Raw genomic sequence first — 21,207 nt, forward strand, 5'->3', positions numbered from 1 at the left:
AAATCACCCTCTGGAATTTGTCCTTCTGGCCCCTCACCATCCTGATGGAAAAAATAAAGTAAAGTTTATTTATTAGTCACAAGTAAGGCTTCAATTGACACTGCAATGAAGTTACTGTGAAATTCCCCGAGTCGCCACAATCCGGCGCCTGTTCGGGTAAATGCACCTAACTTGATGTAGAGAAAGGCAATTGTTTCCCTTCGCTGTCGCCGGGGGAAAATGCCTGATATCCCTGTCTAATAGCACTGTGGAATTGTATATATCGCGTAGATTGCAACAGGTTCGAAAAAAGCAGCTTAGCACCACCTTCTCAGGAACACGAAGGGGTGGATAATAAATGCTGGTCCAGTCAACGATCCCACATCCCACGAATATTAAAAAAGTTCTAGTCACTGAGGCTGTATCAATGTTTTTTTTTAAAGAGTGCATATTTGGCATTGATTAAAATTAGTCAAAATGGATTGTCAGAACGAGCAACCCTCTTCAGATTCATTGCATTGCTTGCTGAACTTGGTCCAAAAAATGCAATAGATCAGTATCAGTGATGAACGATTTGTAAAATAATGCACTAACTAGCCCCTGGAAATTGAGTTCCTTTTAAATGGTTATCTCGCCGAAACAGAAGTTTATTTCATATCACAAAATCTTCATGTTTAATGCAGCATGCGCAGTTATTTATTACTCAATAGACAATATCGCTCGGCAGTTGCACTGTCATCACACAATGCTATAAAATTACAATGCAAATATGTAAACACATCGAAGCAACCTCAGTGTATAATGAAGATGATATGGAACTGGAAATGTCGAGTTTGGGTCATGTTTCTCCGTCCATTCATACTCATTTATTTGATTAGATTGTTTAAAAGTTCAAATGTACAGAACATTTGGTTGGCATGTTCAGTATCATTGAAGCAAAGTGTTCGATATGGGCATCATGTTACGGAGGTGGCGGCAGCTTCTGTATGGTTATCTGACTTGAATTACAATTCTATGACAATGTTTAAAGACGCTGATTGTCAGATTCCTCAATCATACTTGTCTTCATTGCCGCACCCCTGTGCTGACGCTTCACATGGTGTTTGTCCCTTAGTGATAACTCATGTTTTCGCCGTTCTGCTGTACGTGGAAACGGGTGTTGCAAAATCGGTTACTGTAACAACAGCCTGAGGAGCTTCCGCTTTCTCCAATCCAGACAAGAAGGCAAACATCTATTTCGGCAATTCCCAACATTAACGCGACGCTCCTTGGCAAAGGGAAATGCTTACTTTCTCAGTTCTTCTGTGGGTCGGTGAGTACAAATCTATGCGTTCGCAGTTTATCCGCCGGATTAAAACATCATCATTCGAGGGAAATGGGCAGTGTAAGGCAAAGAGATTGTTAATGGGGGTTAGGCAGAGGCACAGGGGATTGGCATACAGTGTGAATAGAAGGTTGCAGCAGGTAATCCGAAGACATATGAAGACAGGGATGTTTTGTTCCAAAAAAGAGCTTCAGCAGAAAGAGAGAACGACTAAAATTAAGGAATAATGTGAGCAGGGCGCGGCTTGCCACATTTATCTTTTACATGCGAAAGTAGTAGTTTTATTTGTTAAAATTGAAAGAAATTGCTGAACACAAATAACATGGCATGAGCGAATGAATTGCTTTGGTATCTTAACCTGATCAACATGAGCAGACGATTTCAGCTCCTTCCTGAAACGTTAATACACTTAAAAGACGGGGAAGAGAAGAAATAAAAAAAATCACATTGGGATTACCTATAATGAAAAAAGGAATAAATGGGGACACAGTTAACTACCTAAGTGGCTCAAAGCAAAACTGATGAAAGCAGAATCTGTGGAGAAGGGTTTGAAATTGAACCTTCAAGAGAAAGGATTATCGTCAGCTCAGGTGTTGCCAGATATAAAAAACATATATAAGCAAAAACAGTGTTAGAATAAAATGGATGGTTGAATAGCATCCGTCATTAAAATATCATCATTAGAGGGAAATGGGCAGTGTAAGGCAAAGGGATTAATAATGGGGGTTAGGCAGAGGAAAAGGTTTAACTACACCAGGGTAAAGTCCAACAGATTCTGTGCTGTACTGTTCTATGTGATTTTTATTAATGACTTAGAGGAGGGGGCTGAAGGGTGGATCAGTAAATTTGCTGATGACACCAAGATTGGCGGAGTAGTGGATAAGGTGGAGGGCTGTTGTAGGCTGCAAAGAGACATAGATAGGATGCAAAGCTGGGCTGAAAAATGGCAAATGGAGTTTAACCCTGATAAATGTGAGATGATTCATTTTGGTAGGACTAATTTAAATGTGGATTACAGGGTCAAAGGTAGGGTTCTGAAGACTGTGGAGGAACAGAGAGATATTGGGGTCCATATCCACAGATCTCTAAAGGTTGTCACTCAAGTGATAGAGCTGTGAAGAAGGCTTATAGTGTGTTAGCTTTTATTAACAGGGGGTTGGAGTTTAAGAGCCGTGGGGTTATGCTGCAACTGTACAGGACCTTGGTGAGACCACATTTGGAATATTGTGTGCAGTTTTGGTCACCTCACTATAAGAAGGATGTGGAAGCGCTGGAAAGAGTGCAGAGGAGATTTACCAGGATGCTGACTGGTTTGGAGGGTAGGTCTTATGAGGAAAGGTTGAGGGAGCTAGGGCTGTTCTTTCTGGAGCGGAGGAGGCTGAGGGGAGACTTAATAGAGGTTTATAAAATGATGAAGGGGATAGAAAGAGTGAACGTTCAAAGACTATTTCCTCGGGTGGATGGAGCTATTACAAGGGGGCATAACTATAGGGTTCATGGTGGGAGATATAGGAAGGATATCAGAGGTAGGTTCTTTACGCAGAGTGTGGTTGGGGTGTGGAATGGACTGTCTGCAGTGATAGTGGAGTCAGACACTTTAGGAATATTTAAGCAGTTATTGGATAGGCACATGGAGCACACCAGGATGATAGGGAGTGGGATAGCTTGATCTTGGTTTCAGATAAAGCTCGGCACAACATCGTGGGCCGAAGGGCCTGTTCTGTGCTCTACTGTTCTATGTTCTATGTTTATTTGGTAGCAAATACCATTAGCTTTCGGAGCGCTGCTCCTTCGTCAGATGGAGTGGAAATCCACTCCATCTGACGAAGGATTTCCACTCCATCTGACGAAAGAGCAGCGCTCCGAAAGCTAATGGTATTTGCTAGCAAATAAACCTGTTGGACTTTAACCTGGTGTTGTTAAAACTGTTACTGTGTTTACCCCAGTCCAACGCCGGCATCGCCACATCATGGTTAAGCAGAGACACAGGGGTTGGCACACAGTGTGGATAAAAGATTGCAGCAGATAATCCGAAGGCATATAAAGACAGGGATTTTTGATGTGATCCGAAAAGATAGACATAACTCACATTTGCTGAGAGAGAACGAAATTAGTTTTGGAAGAGAAGTCGTGTGTGTGTGAGAGAGAGAGAGAGGGGGGGGTGTGGGGGCGTTGGCTGTGTGTTTGGTTGTGTGTGCGTTTGTGTGTGTGTGTGGTTGTGTGTGTGGTTGAGTGTGTGGTTTTGTGTGTGTGCGTGTTGTTTTGTGTGTGTGTCGTTGTGTGTGTGTGTGTGTGTGTGTGGTTGAGTGTGTGGCTGTGTGTGTTGTGCGTGTGTTTGTGAGTGTGTGTGTGTGTATGCCTGTGTGTGAGTGTGTGTGGTTGAGTGTGTGGTTGTGTGTGTATGTGTTGTTGTGTGTGTGTTGTTATGCGTGTGGTTGAGTGTGTGTGTTGTATGTATATGTCTATGAAGGTGCTTCGCAGTTTAGACATGGCATGAAATATTTCCAGGCGTCAGGGAGAATGAAAGATGATCACGAATAGAATCACAAGAGGGAGCTGGAAATTAAAAGTTTGGTTCAAAGCATCAAATAAAAGACGTTGGCAGGTTGCGTCCATCGAGAATTAGGCTTGCGTAAATCTGGAAGCCGAATGCTTCCATTCTATATTATAACTTCCAGGCAATTATGTACAGCTATGATAGATGGTGAATGGTATATTGGTAGTGGGGGGTGATTAATCATCAGAGCGGTAAGGGAGCCAATTAGGAGAGTGTCCATTCCCTTCTCTCCCCTATCAGGAGCTGCTTTTCTCATAGATCTTCCAGACACGATGGAAGTCATCAACTGAAAACAAGAATTCCACTTCTCTGTTGAGACCGCTGTTTTTCTCTGTATTATCTACTTCTCATTTTTGTTTTTATTTTACTGTCATAAAGTGGCTTCCTATCTCAAATGTTTAACTTCTTTATTTATTGGGGATTTTTGGGGGGAATGTTCATCTCTCTAAATTTGACGAGGTCAACAGCCAATGAAAAATCGAAACTGGCGTTTTACGCTCAGAGTAACACAGGGGCATGGGAAATATGAACAGATTAGGACGTTCGTCCCACCGATCAGGAAGCAAAGGAACTCTGTGGAACTTTTTTTTGCGATTCGACAAATGCTTCACAGGATTCAGCATTGCGGTCTTGTTGTTGCATGTGTAATGATATTGACATAAATGTGGGAGGCATGGCTGGGAACCTTCTGCTTTGAGTTACTGAGTTCCTACAGCCCTTCAAAGAATTCCAAGTAGTAACCACCCTCTGAGTGACTACATATCTCCTCATCGCAGTTTTAAATGGCCTGTCCATATACTGAGACTGTGTACCATCTTTATCGACTGTCCAGCCGGAGCACAACACCTATCCATCTCATTCCTGCGATTCCCTGTAAGAATTGTGGAGGATCCATTGAGATCGCCTCTCATTCTTCGATATACGAGAGATAATAGGCCCAGTTTCCTCACTCTCCTCTTGAAACAATTCCAGAGAATAATTTGGCGAACGTCCATTGCACCCTCTCGATGGGATATCTATCCTCCCTCAGATAAGGATGCAAAACGCTGCACAACAATCAGAATGCGGCCTCACCAAGGCTGTATGCAATTGCAACAAGACATCTTCACTCCTGTACTCAAATCCTGGAATGATGAAGGCCAAAATAGCATTTAACTTCTTATTTGCCTCCTGCATCTACTTGAAATATTTTATTCGGGGCAAGTTGCTCGCTTTTCACATCAACAATTATCTATCTCTTAATTTAAGACATACTTTTCTTCCCCGTTGGTTTTGCACCAAAGTTGATATCAGCACACGTTTTCATGTCATATTCTATTTGTCATAGAATCCCATCAGTGCAGAAGGAGGCCATCGAGCCTGCACCAACCCAGGCCCCTGCAACCCCATATATTTACCCTGCTAATCCCCCTGAGACTGATGGACAATTTATCATGCCCAATCCACCTAACTCGCACATCTTTGGTCGGTGGGAGGAACCCGGAGCACCCGCAGGAAACCCACACACACACAGGGAGAACGTGCAAACTCCGCACAGACAAACTCCACCCAAGCCGGGAAGCGAGCTCGGGTCCCTAGTGCTGTGACGCAGTATTGCTAACCACTGTGCCACCCATGTACTTGCCTCTTCTCGTACCAATACAAATTTTCCTTCGATTCTCCTGGCATATTACTCACAGCGTATGTTAACACATAGTTTAGTGGCGCCGGCAAATTTGGAAACATCACACATATTCCCTGCAACCTAATATTTTTTACGGAACAGTTGAAACCCAAGTAGTGATTCGTGTGGTATGCCATTAGCAAGAGCTTGCCACCCTGAGAATGACACGGTTGTTTCCAGGCTCTGTTTTTATGTTAAGCAATTCTAAATGAATGGCAATACATTACCCTCAATCCCACGTACTAATTTGCAGACTAACCTGGTGTAACCCTACCGAAAACGACCTGAAAATCGAAATACGTACTATCACAAATAACATCCCCAAAAAGGCCAATATTTTTATCAAACGTGCATTTAGTAAATTCCTTTTGACTCTACCTGTCATATAATTTCCCAACACGTCCAGTTATCACACACTTTGAATTGGATTTGAGTAATTCCCAAATACCGACATTAAACAAACAAGACTGGTGCCCATTATCTCCTCTGCCTCTCTTCTTAAATATCGTTTCCCATTGGCTAATTTCCATCTTCAGGAAGCTTCATAGATTTTTTATTATTGTTATCAATTGTTTTAGTATCACAAGTAGGCTTACGTTAACACTGCAATGAAGTTATTATGAAAATCCCCTAGTCGCCACACTTTGGCGCCTGTTCAGATATACTGAGAGAAAATGTATCATGACCAATGGATCTAACCAGAACGCCTTTTGGACTGTGGGAGGAAACCAGAGCAGCCGGAGGAAAATCACGCAGCCAATCAATTTGTAATAATTGTAATCAATACCTCCATTGTCACCTCCTTCAGCACTCTGGGATACGCTCATCTGTTGTAATGGATGAATTAACATTCAGAGCGATTATATTTTTCCAGTCCTACCTCTTTGTAAATAGTAATTTCTTTCTGTTCGTCATTATTTTACTAGTCGGATGATTCCCTCATATTTCTGGCAGGTTTGCTTCCCGACAAACAGATACAAATGCATTGTTCCATGTGTTCTAATTAGTCTGGTCTCCACTAGGCATTCTCCTGCATAAGCCTACAATTGACCAAATATGTCCTCGCTAATCTTTACCTTTTCACGTACTTCAGGTTTATGCTTTTCCATTCAAAGGTTTTGGGAATTGCCAGAAAATGGAATGCACATTCATTTTAGTTAAATGACGAAACAAGTAGGTCTGAATCTGGCAACCATGGCTAACATATTTTATGGTTTCGATCCCGAATTGTCTTTGCGAGGGTGGCGGTGAACGGCTTTCTTGAACCACTGCTGCCAACGCGAAGTCGTGCTCCCACAGTACTGGTAGAATGGGCGCTCGATGATTTTGACCCAGTGATAGTGAAAGAATGGCGATATAATACTAAAGAGTATTGTGTGCAGTTTGGTCTCCTTTTCTGAGGAAGGATATTCTTGCTCTCGCGGGAGTGCAGTGAAGTTTTACCAGGCTGATTCCGGGGATGGAGGGACTGATGCATGAGGAGGGATTGACTAGGTTGGGATTGCTTTCACTGGAGTTCAGATGACATGCGGGGGATCTCATAGAGACTTATGAAATTCTAACAGGACTAGACAGGGTAGATGCAAGGGGAGGATATTCCCGATGGTCAGGGAGTCAAGAACCAGGGGTCACAGTCTGAGGATTCAGGCTAGACCATTTAGGACGGAGGTGAAGAGACATTTCTTCATCCAAAGAATATTGAGCCTGTGGAATTCATTACCACAGGAAGTAGTTGATGCCAAAACATAGAATGTATTCAAGAGACGGCTGAATATAGCACTTGGGATGAGTGAGATCAAAGGTTATGGGCAGAAAGCAGGACTAGGCTATTGAGTTAGGTGATCAGCCATGATCGTAATGAATGATGGAGGAGGCTTGAAGGGCCAAATGGCCTCCTAGTACTCCTATTTTATGTGTTTCTATTTCCATGTTGCTGTTTCGAAGCCAGGATGATGAGTGGCTTTGAGGGGGAACTTCCGGGTGGTGGAGTTCCTATGTGTTTGCTGTACTTGTCCTTCTAGTTGGAAGTGGTTGTGGGTTTGAAAGGTGGCATCGAACGAACTTCAGTGACTTCGTGCAGTGCATCTTGCGCACTGCCGCTGTTATACATCAGTGTGGAGGGAGTGAACGTCTGTAGCGGGGCTGCCAATCAGTTGGGACTGCTGTCTCCTGGATGGTGTAGAGTTTCTTGTTTGCTTTTGCTGCAAGGGAAAGGGGAGAAGGAAGTTAATCGACCTGAAGGAATTAGCCTATTTCTCTACCATCAGGTTCTACTTGAACACTTGAGTGTCCATGCAGTTAGAAACATAGAAGCATAGAAAAACTACAGCACAAAATAGGCTCTTCGGCCCCACAAGTTGTGCCGAACATATCCCTACCTTTTAGGCCTGCCTATAACCCTCCATCCTATTAAGTCCCATGTACTCATCCAGGAGTCTCTTAAAATATTCTATTAAGTTTGCCTCCACCACCACTGACGGCAGCCGATTCCACTCGCCCACCACCCTCTGTGTGAAAAACTTACCCCTAACATTCCCCCCAGCACCTTAAACCTGTGTCCTCCCGTAGCAGCCATTTCCACCCTGGGTAAAAGCCTCTGAGAGTCCACCTCTATGCCTCTCAACATCTTATATACCTCGATTAGGTCTCCTCTCATCCTACGTCTCTCCAAGGAGAAAAGACAGAGCTCCCTCAGCCTATCCTCATAAGGCATGCCACTCAATCCAGGCAACATCCTTGTAAATCTCCTCTTCACCCTTTCAATCTTTTCCACATCCTTCCTGTAATGAGGCGATCAGAGCTGAGCACAGTACTCCAAGTGGGGTCTGACGAGGGTCTTATATAGCTGCACCATTATCCCCGGACTCCTAAACTCAATCCCTCGATTGATAAAGGCCAGCACACCATACGCCTTCTTAACCACCTCCTCCATCTGCGGGGCCGATTTTAGAGTCCTATGGACCCGGACCCCAATGTCCTTCTGATCCTCTACAGTACTAAGAGTCTTTCCCTTTATATTGTACTCCTTCATCCCATTTGACCTGCCAAAATGGACCACTACGCATTTATCTGGGTTGAAGTCCATCTGCCACTTCTCCACCCAGTCTTGCATCCTATCTATGTCCCTCTGTAACTTCTGACATCCCTCCAGACTATCAACAACCCCACCAACCTTCGTGTCGTCGGCAAACTTACCAACCCATCCCTCCACTTCCTCGTCCAGGTCATTTATGAAAATGACAAACAGCGAGGGTCCCAGAACAGATCCCTGGGGCACACCACTGGTGACTGATCTTCATTTATAAAAAGACCCATCTATACACACTCTCTGCCGTCTATGGGCAAGCCAGTTCTGGATCCACAGGGCAGCAGCACCTTGGATCCTATGCCCTCTCACTTTTTCTAGAATCCTTGCATGGGGGACCTTATTGAACGCCTTGCTAAAATCCATATAAACCACATCTACCGCTTTCCCTTCGTCAATGTGTTTAGTCACATTTTTGAAGAACTCCACCAGGCTCGTTATGCACGATCTGCCTTTGACAAAGCCATGCTGAGTATTCTTAAGCATACTAAACCTCTCTAAATGCTCATAAATCTTGTCCCTCAGGATCTTCTCCATCAGCTTGCCAACCACTGAGGTTAGACTCACTGGTCGGTAATTTCCTGGGCTAACCCTATTCCCCTTCTTGAAAATAGGAACCACATCCGCAATCCTCCAATCCTCCAGCACCTATCCCATCTCCATCGACGAGCAAAGAAGCCTTGCATGGGGGACCTTATTGGCTCTGCACTCTCTTCCCTCACCTCCCACAGTAACCTGGGGTACACCCCATCTGGACCCGCAACTTATCTATCTTGATGCCATTCAAAGATTCCAGCACAACCTCTTTGTTAAAATCCACATATTCAATCTTTTCAGTCCACCGCAAGGCCCGCAGTACATCCACCCAGGTCCTTCTCCTCTGTGAAAACCGAGGCAAAATACTCATTAAGCACCTCTGCCATCTCTACTGGTTCCATACAGATTTTCCCGCCTTCACCTTTTATAGGCCCTATTCCTTCATGTCTCATCCTTTTACTCTTCACATATTTATAGAACGCCTTAGGGTTTTCCTTCATCCTACCTGCCAAGGCCTTCTCGTGACCCCTTCTGGCTCTCCTAATTTCCTTCTTTAGTCCCTTCCTGCAAGCCGTGTACTCATCTAGATCCCTATCTTTGCCAAGCTTTCTGAACCTTTTGTACGCTTTCCTTTTCTTCGTGACTAGGTCCCGCACAGCTTTCGTGCACCACGGTTCCTTTAACCTACCAACTCCTCTCTGCCTGCTCGGAACGTTGTCCTGTAGAACTCAGTAAGAAGTCTCACAACACCGAGAATACCTCCTTCCAATTTACTCCTCTAATTTGCTGCCTTATGTATTCATATTTCCCCTTACTCCATATAAACGCTTTCCTCGCTTGCCTGATCCTCTCTTTTTCCAATGCAAGCATAAAGGAGATAGTGTTATGATCGCTATCCCCAAGATGCTCTCCCACTGAGAGATCTGACACTTGTCCAGGTTCATTGGTCAGTATCAGATCAAGTACAGCCTCTCCTCTTGTAGGCTTGTCCACCCTGATTCACTGATGTCCATTCGGGGACGAAGTCTGCTATCCTTACCTTGTTTGGCCTACATGTGACCCCAGAGCCACAGAATTGTGATTGCTTCTCAACTGCCCTGTAGAATGTCGCAAGCCAATCAGTTCAAGGGCGACTAGAGATGGGCAATAAATGCTGGCCAGGCAGCGACACGTGTATCCCACGAATGATTTTTTAAAAAATAGTCCCAGAATAGGAAAGAAGATTGCCGCCACCCTCCACCTCGCTCTTTTAATAACTCCAGTACCGCCTCTCCATTTGTTTTCACTTTCTGTTGCGAGCCAGAGACAGCAATTAACAACATCACTGACATCGGACCTGAGATACCCTCGCTAAATATTGCCGTGGAACTGGCCCCAAACAGCTTTTGCCTGCTAATGTGGTTTACAAGGGAGCAACTTTCAATTCATTATCCCATCCATTCGCCCGAAAAACCTTGACTTTTAAACCGTTATTTCTGTTAGGTATCACCTTGTTCAGAAAGCAACGCACCCCCATCTCAACCCCACTCCAATAATCTCTCCTTCGCCCCCACAGCCTCTGCATTATTCCCCGGATTCACAGAGACTTCTTCAAATTGGAAAGTGTTCTGGAACTTATTTTCAGCTTCATTAATGCTATTTTAATTTTCTGACTCTGTTTCTTCCAGTTCAACTCAGTGCGTCGTTCGAAGCAAGTGAGTATACGAGGTTAAAATGAAATTATTTTCAATAATGCAGAAGGTTGACTAGCACCAACTCGAATTAATCTAATCTAGACTTTACTGTACACCGCTGTTCATAGAATAAGAATAGAATACCTGCAGTGCTAAAGAAGGCCATTCAGCCCATTGAGACTGTACCTTTAACAAGCTCTATCCCCATAATTCCACTTATTAACCCCACTAATCCCCCTGGCACTCATGGGCCAATCCAAGCGTGGCCAATCCACCAAATCTGCACATGTTTGGACTGTAGGAGGAAACCTGAGGACCCAGAGGAAACCCACGCAGACACAGGGAGAACGTGCAGACTCCACACAGAGAGTGACCCAAGCCGGGAATCGAACCCAGGTCCCGAGAGCTGTGAGGCAGCAGTACTAACTACTGTGCCTGCTGCAGTGGTCCTTACTTTATTTTGTGTTTTGCTTCTCTCTGCAAACCATCTTTTTTTTCTGAGCGATAGAGTCTTCTCCCATCTTCTTTATATTGCACTACCCCGCATTATCCATAACTAACCACATGAGAACTGTGATGTTTCAAATTTGTCCTGTTGTCATCAGACATCATATTCTATTATTTGAAATTTCGTAGAACGGTTCCACTCGTAACAAAAAAAAACTTATGTGCTTATTTAAGAGAAATAAATTAATTGGAACATTAAACGTTGAGCACGCTATCTTCCAGCATTTGTGTTATTTCATTTGGGGGTGGCATATTACTAAAGTGGTTGTATAAGTTCACAGAATCATACAATCTCTCCAGTGCAGAAGGAGACCATTCAGACCATCGAGTCTGCGCCGACTACCCAACAGAGCATCCGGCCAAAGAGCTATCTCTGCAGTCCCACGTATTTACCCCGCTAATCCCCCTAAAGTGCACATTTTTTGGACACCAAAGGCCAATTTAACATGTCAATGCACCTGAGCTACACATCTTTGGAAACTAGGGGGCAATTTAGCATGGCCAAGCCGCCTAACCTGCACATCTTTGGACAATTGGGGGCAATTTAGCATGGCCAATCCACCTAACCTGCACATTTTCGGGCAATAAGGAGCAATTTAGCATGGCCAATCCACCTAAGAGACAATGTAGCTTGGCCAATCCACTTAACCTGAACATCATTGGACTGTGTGGAGAACCCAGAGCACCTGGATGAAACCCATGCAGACACGGGGAGGACGGGCAAACTGCACAGTCACCCAAGGCCGGAATCGAATCTGGGTCTTTGGCGCTGTGAGGCAACTTGCCACCCCAAAGTTAGTTTATCAAGTAGATTGGTTTCCTTGTACAAACTGTGTAAAATGTGTATTCCTCAGGTCATTTACCAAAACCAGACTTATCCGTGAGTCCACCCAAAACGAAGATTGTTGCTGGAGAGAAAATAAAATTGAATTGTCGCTGTCAGTGTCCTGTCACAAGGATACAATATTTTTACAATTCGAAGGAAACGATTTATAAGGATTGTCCTGAAGAAAATTGCAAGAAACATTGCGTTTATTCGCTTGATGTGGTCAAAGGGGGAAATTATACGTGCCAATGTCTGGATTTTAGGAATAACGAATGGATAATGTCAGATGAGAGTGAGCCCGTTCAGATACATATTGCAGGTAAAATATCAAACCTGATTTCGCCTATTTAATTAAATCAATTCATGGATGCTCAACAAATTCTAGATGATATTGACCCAAAGAATATGTCAGGGGGAATTGCTCTGACGTTTGGATATTGATCTGCCGAGCAACTTCCTCAAATATTTCTTCGGGTAGCATTGGCAGCGTAATATGGTCCAACAACACGGAAATCATCATTTTTATTCCCCGGTCTTCTGCAGTTTTATGCAAAAAATAAGTATTGTTCCTCTCAGATTAGATTCTAATTGTGTTACATTGCGTTACAAGCTGATGTCATATAATGCCATTGGATTGTCAGGAGGTACTGGTGAGATTGTGCACCTCCTCCTAACAGTAAAATCACCGCCTTGGGTTTCCTTAAGTGACAGAAAAGCCCCTTATAAAAACGCAGATAGCGCACTTAAAAATAATTGCCCGGTGCATAACCTATCCTGTCTTTATGTCTCTGCGGAACACGTTGTGCACGTTACTCAAAGTGAAAAACACATCTTTAACTCTGTCATTTGCTGCGGTAATATAAGACATCATTTCATAAAACAACCGATCCAAGGAATGCTGGAATAGGTTCCAGAACGAACCATTCCAAATCATGCTTGCATGTCACCCATTGGCACAGGGTTTGAGCGCTCATTCTGGGTCACGAAAGCGCACCTCATTTCTTCACAGTGGATCATTCTCCAGTTGCAAATCAATGATTATCGTATTTAGGCAAATTGGCATGACTTTTCCTCATATCTATTGGGGACCATGTGGTGCGTCACTTTCGTTGCTCGAGGATTATCCATGACTTTTTTTTGTGCTGAGCTTCTTGGAGAAATGTCCACAGACCTTCCTCTTCCTTCGTAGATTTATTTTTATCTCTGTGGTCAAATTGTATATGTTGATGTATGTTACTAAACCCCTGGACTGGCGGAGTTGAAGGTGTGCAAAGTGTAATGTGCACGCTCTCAAATTGGCAGCAAATAGGTTTAAGAATCAATCAATTACGGCCGGAATGTTGCCGGCATGCCGGCCCCGATTCTGGGGGCCGGCGAATCTCGGAGAACGGCATTCTCCATTGGCTTTGGGCTGGATCGCATGGAACACGGGTGGACGTGCCAGTAAAATTCCGCCCGTATGCAATAAAGTTGCATGGCCACTTGAGTGTCGACGTTCTTATAGTATAGACTGCTTCTTATAGTTGAATGTTTATATTATTATAATCCAGGCCAGAACACCCAAGATAGATTATGAAGTCAGCCTAGACCATAAACTATGCAATTTGAATTTGACAAGTGTAAGCATGAGATGTTTCAATTCAGGTATAGTTCAAGTGACCCACTGGGGAGCTTTAATCAAACAAAGTTCATTTACGAATACAGTTAACACATAGGAAGAAAATTAACAATAGATTGTGAAAATAAGAAACAAGAAAAAAAACCAAGGTATTGCATAAACCTTAACAACTAAATGCACTGTTCATATGCAAAAGAAAAACCCTCCTCATAAATAAAACCCTGCCGCAAGTTTAGCACAGAAAATAAAAATGCTCATGTGATACTGGAACTTAGTCCTTTAGTTGGAGATTTGAAACGCTGACTTTCCAGCCTTGTAACTTTCAGCAGAGGTAGGTATAATGCCACTACTGCCCTCAAACGTTTAGCCAGCAAACCACCGCAAGAGGCAAAAGAAACCCTTGTCACTAGTTACTAGCCAGCAAACCACCAATAGCATAATTTTGACCCCAGGAAGGCAAGAAGACCTGCTTCCAGCTAGCCAGCAGAATTTATGATAATCAGGGAGAGAGGCACAGAAATATTGCCTTTTTAGTCTGGAATCAAAACACTTTCTAACCAAAAACAGCAGCCAGCAGACAAAACTTACAGGAAACTGGTCAACTAACCTGTCAATCATTCTTCCCCCTAACCATTCAAAAGGGCCGTAAACCTATAAAACTCCAGGACATCCCATTCGGCCCAGATTAAAAATGAACAAAACCCCGTTTAAATAATTTAAGAAGCAATAAAAAAGCTTCTAAGCAGACAAATTTGGTAACAATCAAAAAACACAAAGCTGCTCACAAACTGCAGCGAACATGATTTTAAAAATACATTTCTTAAAGGCGCAGTATCGTCACAGTGTTGGTATATGGGAGACATTGAGGTTATTCCAGATCCCATCGTACTCTTATACATACCATCATTATTTGAACGCAGCACTTTGCAGTGAAGTACTGGATGTCGATATTTAATGCAACATAATGTAACGAGCTGAAATTCCCTGATGTTATTTTCACCATAGAATCAAAGATCATCACTTGTTGTGGTGCGATTCAAACATGTCAATATCATTTAGGTTGTTCAATGCTGAAAATGTTGACCTTCCATTTTTGCTGATTAATTCTTACTCATCTGTTGTCTTTTACCATGAATAGGTGGACACAATAAATCGCTGTACATTGGTCTGGGATGTGCGGCCTTGATCATCGTTTTACTGATTGTGGTGTTTGTTATTTGCTTCATCATCAAGCGTGGTGAGTAATTTTGGCCAGAAAATTGCATTTTTGTATTTTTTGATGTGGTCCAAATCCTGGTGTGACCTTGCAGAAAGACACCAAATGCAATGCAGCATTTACGGTAGCACGGGGGCACAGTGGTTAGCACTGCTGCCTCACAGCTCCAGGGACCCGGGTTCGATTCCCAGCTTGTGTCAGTGTCTGTGTAGAGTTTGCACATTCTCCCTGTGTCTGTGTGGACTTCCTCTGGGTGCTCCGGTTTTCTGCCGCAGTCCAAAGACATGCGGGTTAGGTGGATTGGCCTAGCTAAATTGCTCCTGACTGTCGGAAGGGTAAATGCATCGAGTTATGGGATGGGGCCTGGGTCGGATTGTGGCTGGTCCAGACCCAATAGGCTGAATGATCCCCTTCTTCACTGTAGGGATTCTTTGAGTACCTTAGCTCGGGAAACAACTGTAGAAATATTGATGATCGCTTTGTGCCTGAATTGAAAGGCTTTGCTTTACAAATGTAACTCAAAAGCACTTTCCTTTTAAAGACATTATGTCTTGGGAATTGACACCTGAAAGGTATTCACACATTAGCAGCCTGTTATACCCTCCAGTCATTTGATGGCATGGGAACCATACTTGGCATGTGGAGGTCGGTTAGCTCCGTTGACTAAATGAAGAATCCATGTTACAGAGCAACGCCCAAAGCATGGGTTCAATTCCCATACGAGCTGAGGTTACTCTTAAAGGCCCTTCTTCTCAACCTTGTCTCTCTACAGAGGTATGATGATCTTAAGGTTGCATCACCACCAATCAGCTCTCTCAATTTGCACATTGCCTATGTTTGCTATCGTCATCTTCAAAGGATAATGTTGCATTCTCTAACTCGCCTCCCAATATGCATTTCTAGTGACACTGAGAGTTCCATAGAATCGCTACAGTGCAGAAGAAGGCCATTCTGCCTATGGAATGTGTGCCGACTCTATGACTGAGTATCTTACACAGACCCAGCACCCTGCCTTATCCCATGGCTAATCTACCTAACCTACACACCTTGCTAACCGAAGGGGCAACTCTAAAATGCAGAATGAGGTCATTCGGTCCATCGAGTCTGTACCAGCTCTCTAGTAGCTCTGGGTGATTAATGACTTTGTGCACTAAAGGGAAATTTATTATGGTCAATCCACCTGCCCAGCACATCTTTGTACAGTGGGAGGAAACAGGAACACCCAGAGGAAACCCACGCCGACGCAGGGAGAATGTGCACACAGTCCACACACATCGTCACCCAAAGCTAGAATCAAATCTGGGTCGCTAGTGCTGTGAGGCAGCAGGGTGCGAACCATTGGGTAACTGTTCCTGTCAAGGGACAGAAATGTTGCTTTATATTAATTTAACGGCAATCGGAAAATCTAAGTCAACAATGTGGATATGCCGATTCGGACTGAGTACATTTCTAACGGGAGAACCCGTATATGTCAGTATGGTGTAAAAATAGAGATATTAGTGAAATGGTCAAAACTGGATGATGAGTATGAATTTGCAATTTAATTTTTCACAGGACCCAATTCCTTTCCATTTGAGCACAGAAAAATTAAATTCTGGGAGTTGTCTAAGGAGTGTGAACATAAACGCAGGGGGAGGACATGCAATATGGAAGCAGGTCGCTTCCCTATCTTGAGTTGGCACGGCCAGCTTGTTCAGCACTATAACTGATTTTGCTGCTTTTTCTGAGCCTCAACAAAGTTTCCCATATCACTTCAATCCACACTCAAGCATGTGTCTTCAGACCAATGAGTGTAGGACAATATGAATGAAAATGTACCAACATGGCATCATGATGGCAGTGTGGTTGGCACTCATGGTGCTGTGAAGGTGAGGTGCTCTTTCAGAGAGATGGTGCAGGATCGATGGGCCGAATGGCTTCCTTCTACACTGCAGGAATTGTACGGTTCAATGTTAACATGTTTCTCCATCTCTGTCTATGGCAGGACAAAAGCGAAATCAACTCAATGAGAGGTGAGAATATTTGATGATAGATCTAACGTTCATATTCATAAATTCAGTAAATATACAGTAACAAAATAATATCATGCGTAATCCCGGTGAATCCTTACTTTAATTTTCTTACGTGTTAAATATGTAAACATTAGTTAGGACTTACTTTAAGGATAATGGATTTTCATTGTCCCTACTTTACAGACCTGCACCCAACGGAGGTGGCATTCGACCTTATCAAGAAGACGATGGCACATGTGAGTGCAATATTGATGCTAGTCACAAGCTTTGGTGGTCAAGATTGTTTTAATTGTTTGTTATTGTTTTTACGATTCCTATGACAACAAATATTTCATTAACTTGAGTTAACATTTGTAATGTTCATTCATCTTCGGATTTAGATTAATATTTCACAATTTTGTAGGTAGTATGGAGCAAAAATGTGACCTTGGCATGGGCCACTGTGTGGAGTCTGCATGTTCTCCCGGTATCCATTAGTGTCCAAAGATGTGGGTCCAGTTTCTTCCCACAATCTGAAAGACATGCTGGGTGGATGCATTGGCCATGCTAAATTCGCCAGAGTGTGGAGATTCGGGATTTTCACATTGACTTCATTGCAGTGGTAATGTAAGCCTACTTGTGAGAATAAAAAATAAACTTTAAACTATCTATACCATCAGATATCTAGTTCATTTGAACACAATGGGACAGAAGTGGGGCTCGACATTTTACAAGAGGCAGATTTGATAGATTTGTATCCCATCTATTCCATGAGCAACTTTACTCAAATAAAAACTACCTGAAACAGTTATGATTGTTATAGGGGCAAATGTCCTTTTCTTCAGTGACTGAATTATCCTCAATTTGGCGGTGGTTGGAAGAATGTAATATTACTATGGAAACGAGAGTCACTTGTAATACAAACACACGTACCTTCCTATAAAAGCAACAGTTGTAACTGGACAGGCGGGATACACAGTGCTGTAAATTGATGGGCGTGCCAAACTCCATCTATGAGTTTGTTTCCTCACATTGGGCTAGGTGACTAAAAAGGCATTGAATGAAGATTTATATTTTCGCAACGTGGTTTTCAAGTTTGCCAAAATTGTTCTCCATACAGAAAGTGGTAGGAACGTGTTGTCAGGGGTGCTGGTGGAGGCAAATACGTTATGGGAATTTAAGGTGCTTACAGATAGCCACATGAATACGCAAGGAATAGAGGGATATGGACCAAGGGCAGGCAGAAGTGATTTGTTTAATTTGGCGTCATGTTCGGAACACATCATGGGTCGAAGGGCCTTTTTCTGTGCTCTACTGTTCTATGTTATATCTTCTAATAGTCCAAATTCCGAAGTCCATAGTCCAAAGATTGTAGGCTAGGTGGATTGGCCAAGTTAAATTGCCACTTCGTGTCCAAAGGTGTGCAGGTTAGGTAGATTGGCCGTGCTAAGTTGCCCCTCAGTATCCTAAAATGTGCAGATTAGGTGAATTGACCATGCTAATTTTCCCCTTCGTGTCAAAAATGTGCAGATTAGGTGGATTGGTCATTCTAAATTGCCCCTTAGTATCCCAAGATGTGCAGGCTAGGTGGGTTGGCCATGCTAAATTTCCCCTTAATGTCCCAAAATGTGCAGGTTAGGTACATTGGCCATGTTAAATTGCCCCCTTTATGTCAAAAATGTGCAGATTAGGTGGATTGGACATGCTAAATTGCCCCTTAGCATCCCAAAATTTGCAGGTTAGGTGGGTTGGCCATGCTAAATTTCCCCTTAGTATCCCAAGATTTGCAAGTTAGATGGGTTGGCCATGCTAAATTTTCCGTTTGTGCCCCAAGATGTGCATGGTAGGTGAATTGGCCATGCTAACTTGCCCGTTAATGCCCCAAAATGTGCAGGTTGGCCATGCTAAATTGTCCCTTAGTGTCAAAAAATGTGCAGATTAGGTCGATTGGCTATGCTAAATTATCCCTTAGTATCCCAAGATGTGCAGGTTAGGAAAATTGGCCATGCTAAACTGCCCCTTAGTGTCCCAAGATGTGCAGGTTAGGTAGATTGGCCATGCAAAATTGTCCCTTGGTGTCAGAAAATGTACAGGTTAGGTGCATTGGTCAGGCTAAATTGCCCCTTCATCTCCAAAGATCTGTGGGTTAGAATTATTAGAATGGTAAATGGATGGGGTTAAAGGGAAAAGGCGGGGTCTGATAAAGATACTGTCAGAGAGTCGCTGCAGACTCAATGGGCCGAATGGCCTCCTTCTGCACTGTAGAGATTCAATTTTTCTATGACAACTTTGTTTATAATATAACTACAATGTATGTTATTGATTGGTGCCTATAATTTAGTTCAAAGCTTTAAGATTGCTGCCCTGTTGTCAATCAAACATGTTTCGCCCGTTAACTCTTGTTTTTATTGTAATTGTTAATAAGTCAAAAGTTTGAATGGACAGCCAAAACACGACAATTTTGTCTTGCACAACCAGTTGACAATCAATCACCTCGAATATTGGCCCAAGAGTAGGCCTCTCTTGATCTAACAGCGATATTTTCTTTTAATTTCAGATGAAGAGGTAAACGATCCTCCCACATCAACCGCAATGGTAAGCTCTCAAACCACCATCCCTTATGTTCTTGCCGTGCAAAATTCTATAAGATGCCTTTTGTAGAACTGGATGGGAAAGCTATTATATAATTTGAAATTGATTAACTGAGGAGGAGAGGCTGAATCAGGTAATTGCAAGAGAGAGGGAGAGAGACTAAACAAAATACTTTTTTTTCTCATTTTCTCCGGTTACACCTTGCAGACTATATTTTCCGAAATTTCATAGAGGCTCGCGTGTGCAAATTTTCACATGGACGTGTTGAATCCGCATGAAGCTGGTCTGGTCATTCGGACCGACTGGCGTTTATAGCCACCTGAGAAAGAAAGCATATTTCTAATCAGCGGCTGCTTGATCTCTGCAACTTGTAGGTCCGAGAACCAAGATCGTCTCTTCCGCCAAATGCTGGAGCCCTTCGTGATCTAGAACCTGACCGTGTGTATCACCCACCCCGTTTGACTGCCTGATTGAAAAGCTAGATAAAGTGTTTAAAAAAAGCGTTCCAGATCTGGCAATAGTTGATTGCCAAATTTAAGAACCAAAATAAGTTTGCTTTCAGTACCGGTGTGAGAATTCTCTCGCCAGATTTGCATTTCTGTACATTGTCTAGTATCTGCTTAAAACCGCGCTGATAAAGATGGAAATCTAAACTTTTAGATTCTACTGTTTAACCACATTGTGTTTTGCTCGCTGACTGAATAGCATTGCATGCTTTGCACACGGAGACATTTACACACAGTTACATACTTGAGACTGATGTGTTCAAATCACGGCATGTTGTGAAATCTGTTGTCATAATCGGCCTTTAAATTTCAGCAGCATATAATTATAAAAAAAGCATATGACGCCATATGAATGTAGAATTGACTGAAACTGAAAATAAAATACAGATCTTTCTCAGTAAGAACGTTTTGTTTCCATAATTGTAAGTTGGAGGAAATTGCATTGTTATCAAAAATGGAGCGTTCTAAAGAATTAGGTATCAACAAAGTCTGCTTTCTGTAACAATATAAGTCGTTTGTTACTACAGCCGCAGAGAGATGTTTAAAAACAACTTTTCCAAATATCAGATTAAATCCTTCTCTTTCTGTCTCTGACGGAGATGCGAAGGAGAGCGGACAGTGGGTAGTGGTCAAGGTACTGGACTGGTAATCCAAGTAACGCCATGTTGTTACATTGGTGACATGGGTTCAAATCCCGTCACGGCAGCTGGCGCAATTGAAAGTTAATCTATAAAATCAGGATGCTAAAGCGACAATAAGAAGTCTCACAACACCAGGTTAAAGTCCAACAGGTTTATTTGGAATCACGAGCTTTTGGAGCACTGCTCCTTCATCAGATGAGTGGGGAGATAGGTTTTAACTATGGACAAGTATTATGTATTGTTGTGAAGGTACATGTGGTTCACTGATGTCCCTTTTGGGAGGGACATTTTCCTTCCTCGTCTGGCTTCCATCTGACTCCAAACCCAGAATACCGTGATTGAATCTCGGGATTGTAGATTGAGGGTAAGGGGTAAACCTTTTAGGACTGAGGTGAGGAGAAATTTCTTCACCCAGAGAGTGGTGAATGTGTAGAATTCGTTACCACAGAAAGTAGTTGAGACCAAAACATTGTGTAACTTTCAGATGAAATT

The 21,207-nt window shown here is 43.0% G+C and overlaps 2 protein-coding genes and 1 pseudogene across 3 annotated transcripts in view; all 3 read left to right on the forward strand.

The window, feature by feature from the left end:
- The window catches only part of LOC144493892 (uncharacterized), an 86,534-nt gene extending 85,337 nt beyond the window's left edge, over positions 1-1,197 (forward strand). For both annotated transcript variants that reach the window (XR_013497805.1, XR_013497806.1), the window contains one exon: positions 1,094-1,197. The gene's annotated coding sequence lies outside the window, so the exon portion shown is untranslated. The remainder of the gene's footprint in view (positions 1-1,093) is intronic.
- LOC144493896 (uncharacterized) lies at positions 738-20,473 on the forward strand. The gene is made up of 8 exons (XM_078213481.1): positions 738-1,291; positions 10,813-10,839; positions 12,180-12,470; positions 14,908-15,006; positions 16,970-16,997; positions 17,181-17,233; positions 19,534-19,571; positions 19,776-20,473. Exons 1-8 carry the CDS (start codon positions 1,261-1,263, stop codon positions 19,797-19,799), a joined length of 591 nt encoding a protein of 196 aa, XP_078069607.1. The 5' UTR covers positions 738-1,260; the 3' UTR covers positions 19,800-20,473.
- The window catches only part of LOC144494056 (ADP-ribosylhydrolase ARH1-like), a 50,577-nt pseudogene continuing 49,212 nt past the window's right edge, over positions 19,843-21,207 (forward strand).

Source organism: Mustelus asterias, chromosome 5, assembly GCF_964213995.1.
Source record: "Mustelus asterias chromosome 5, sMusAst1.hap1.1, whole genome shotgun sequence".
NCBI lineage: Eukaryota > Metazoa > Chordata > Chondrichthyes > Carcharhiniformes > Triakidae > Mustelus > Mustelus asterias.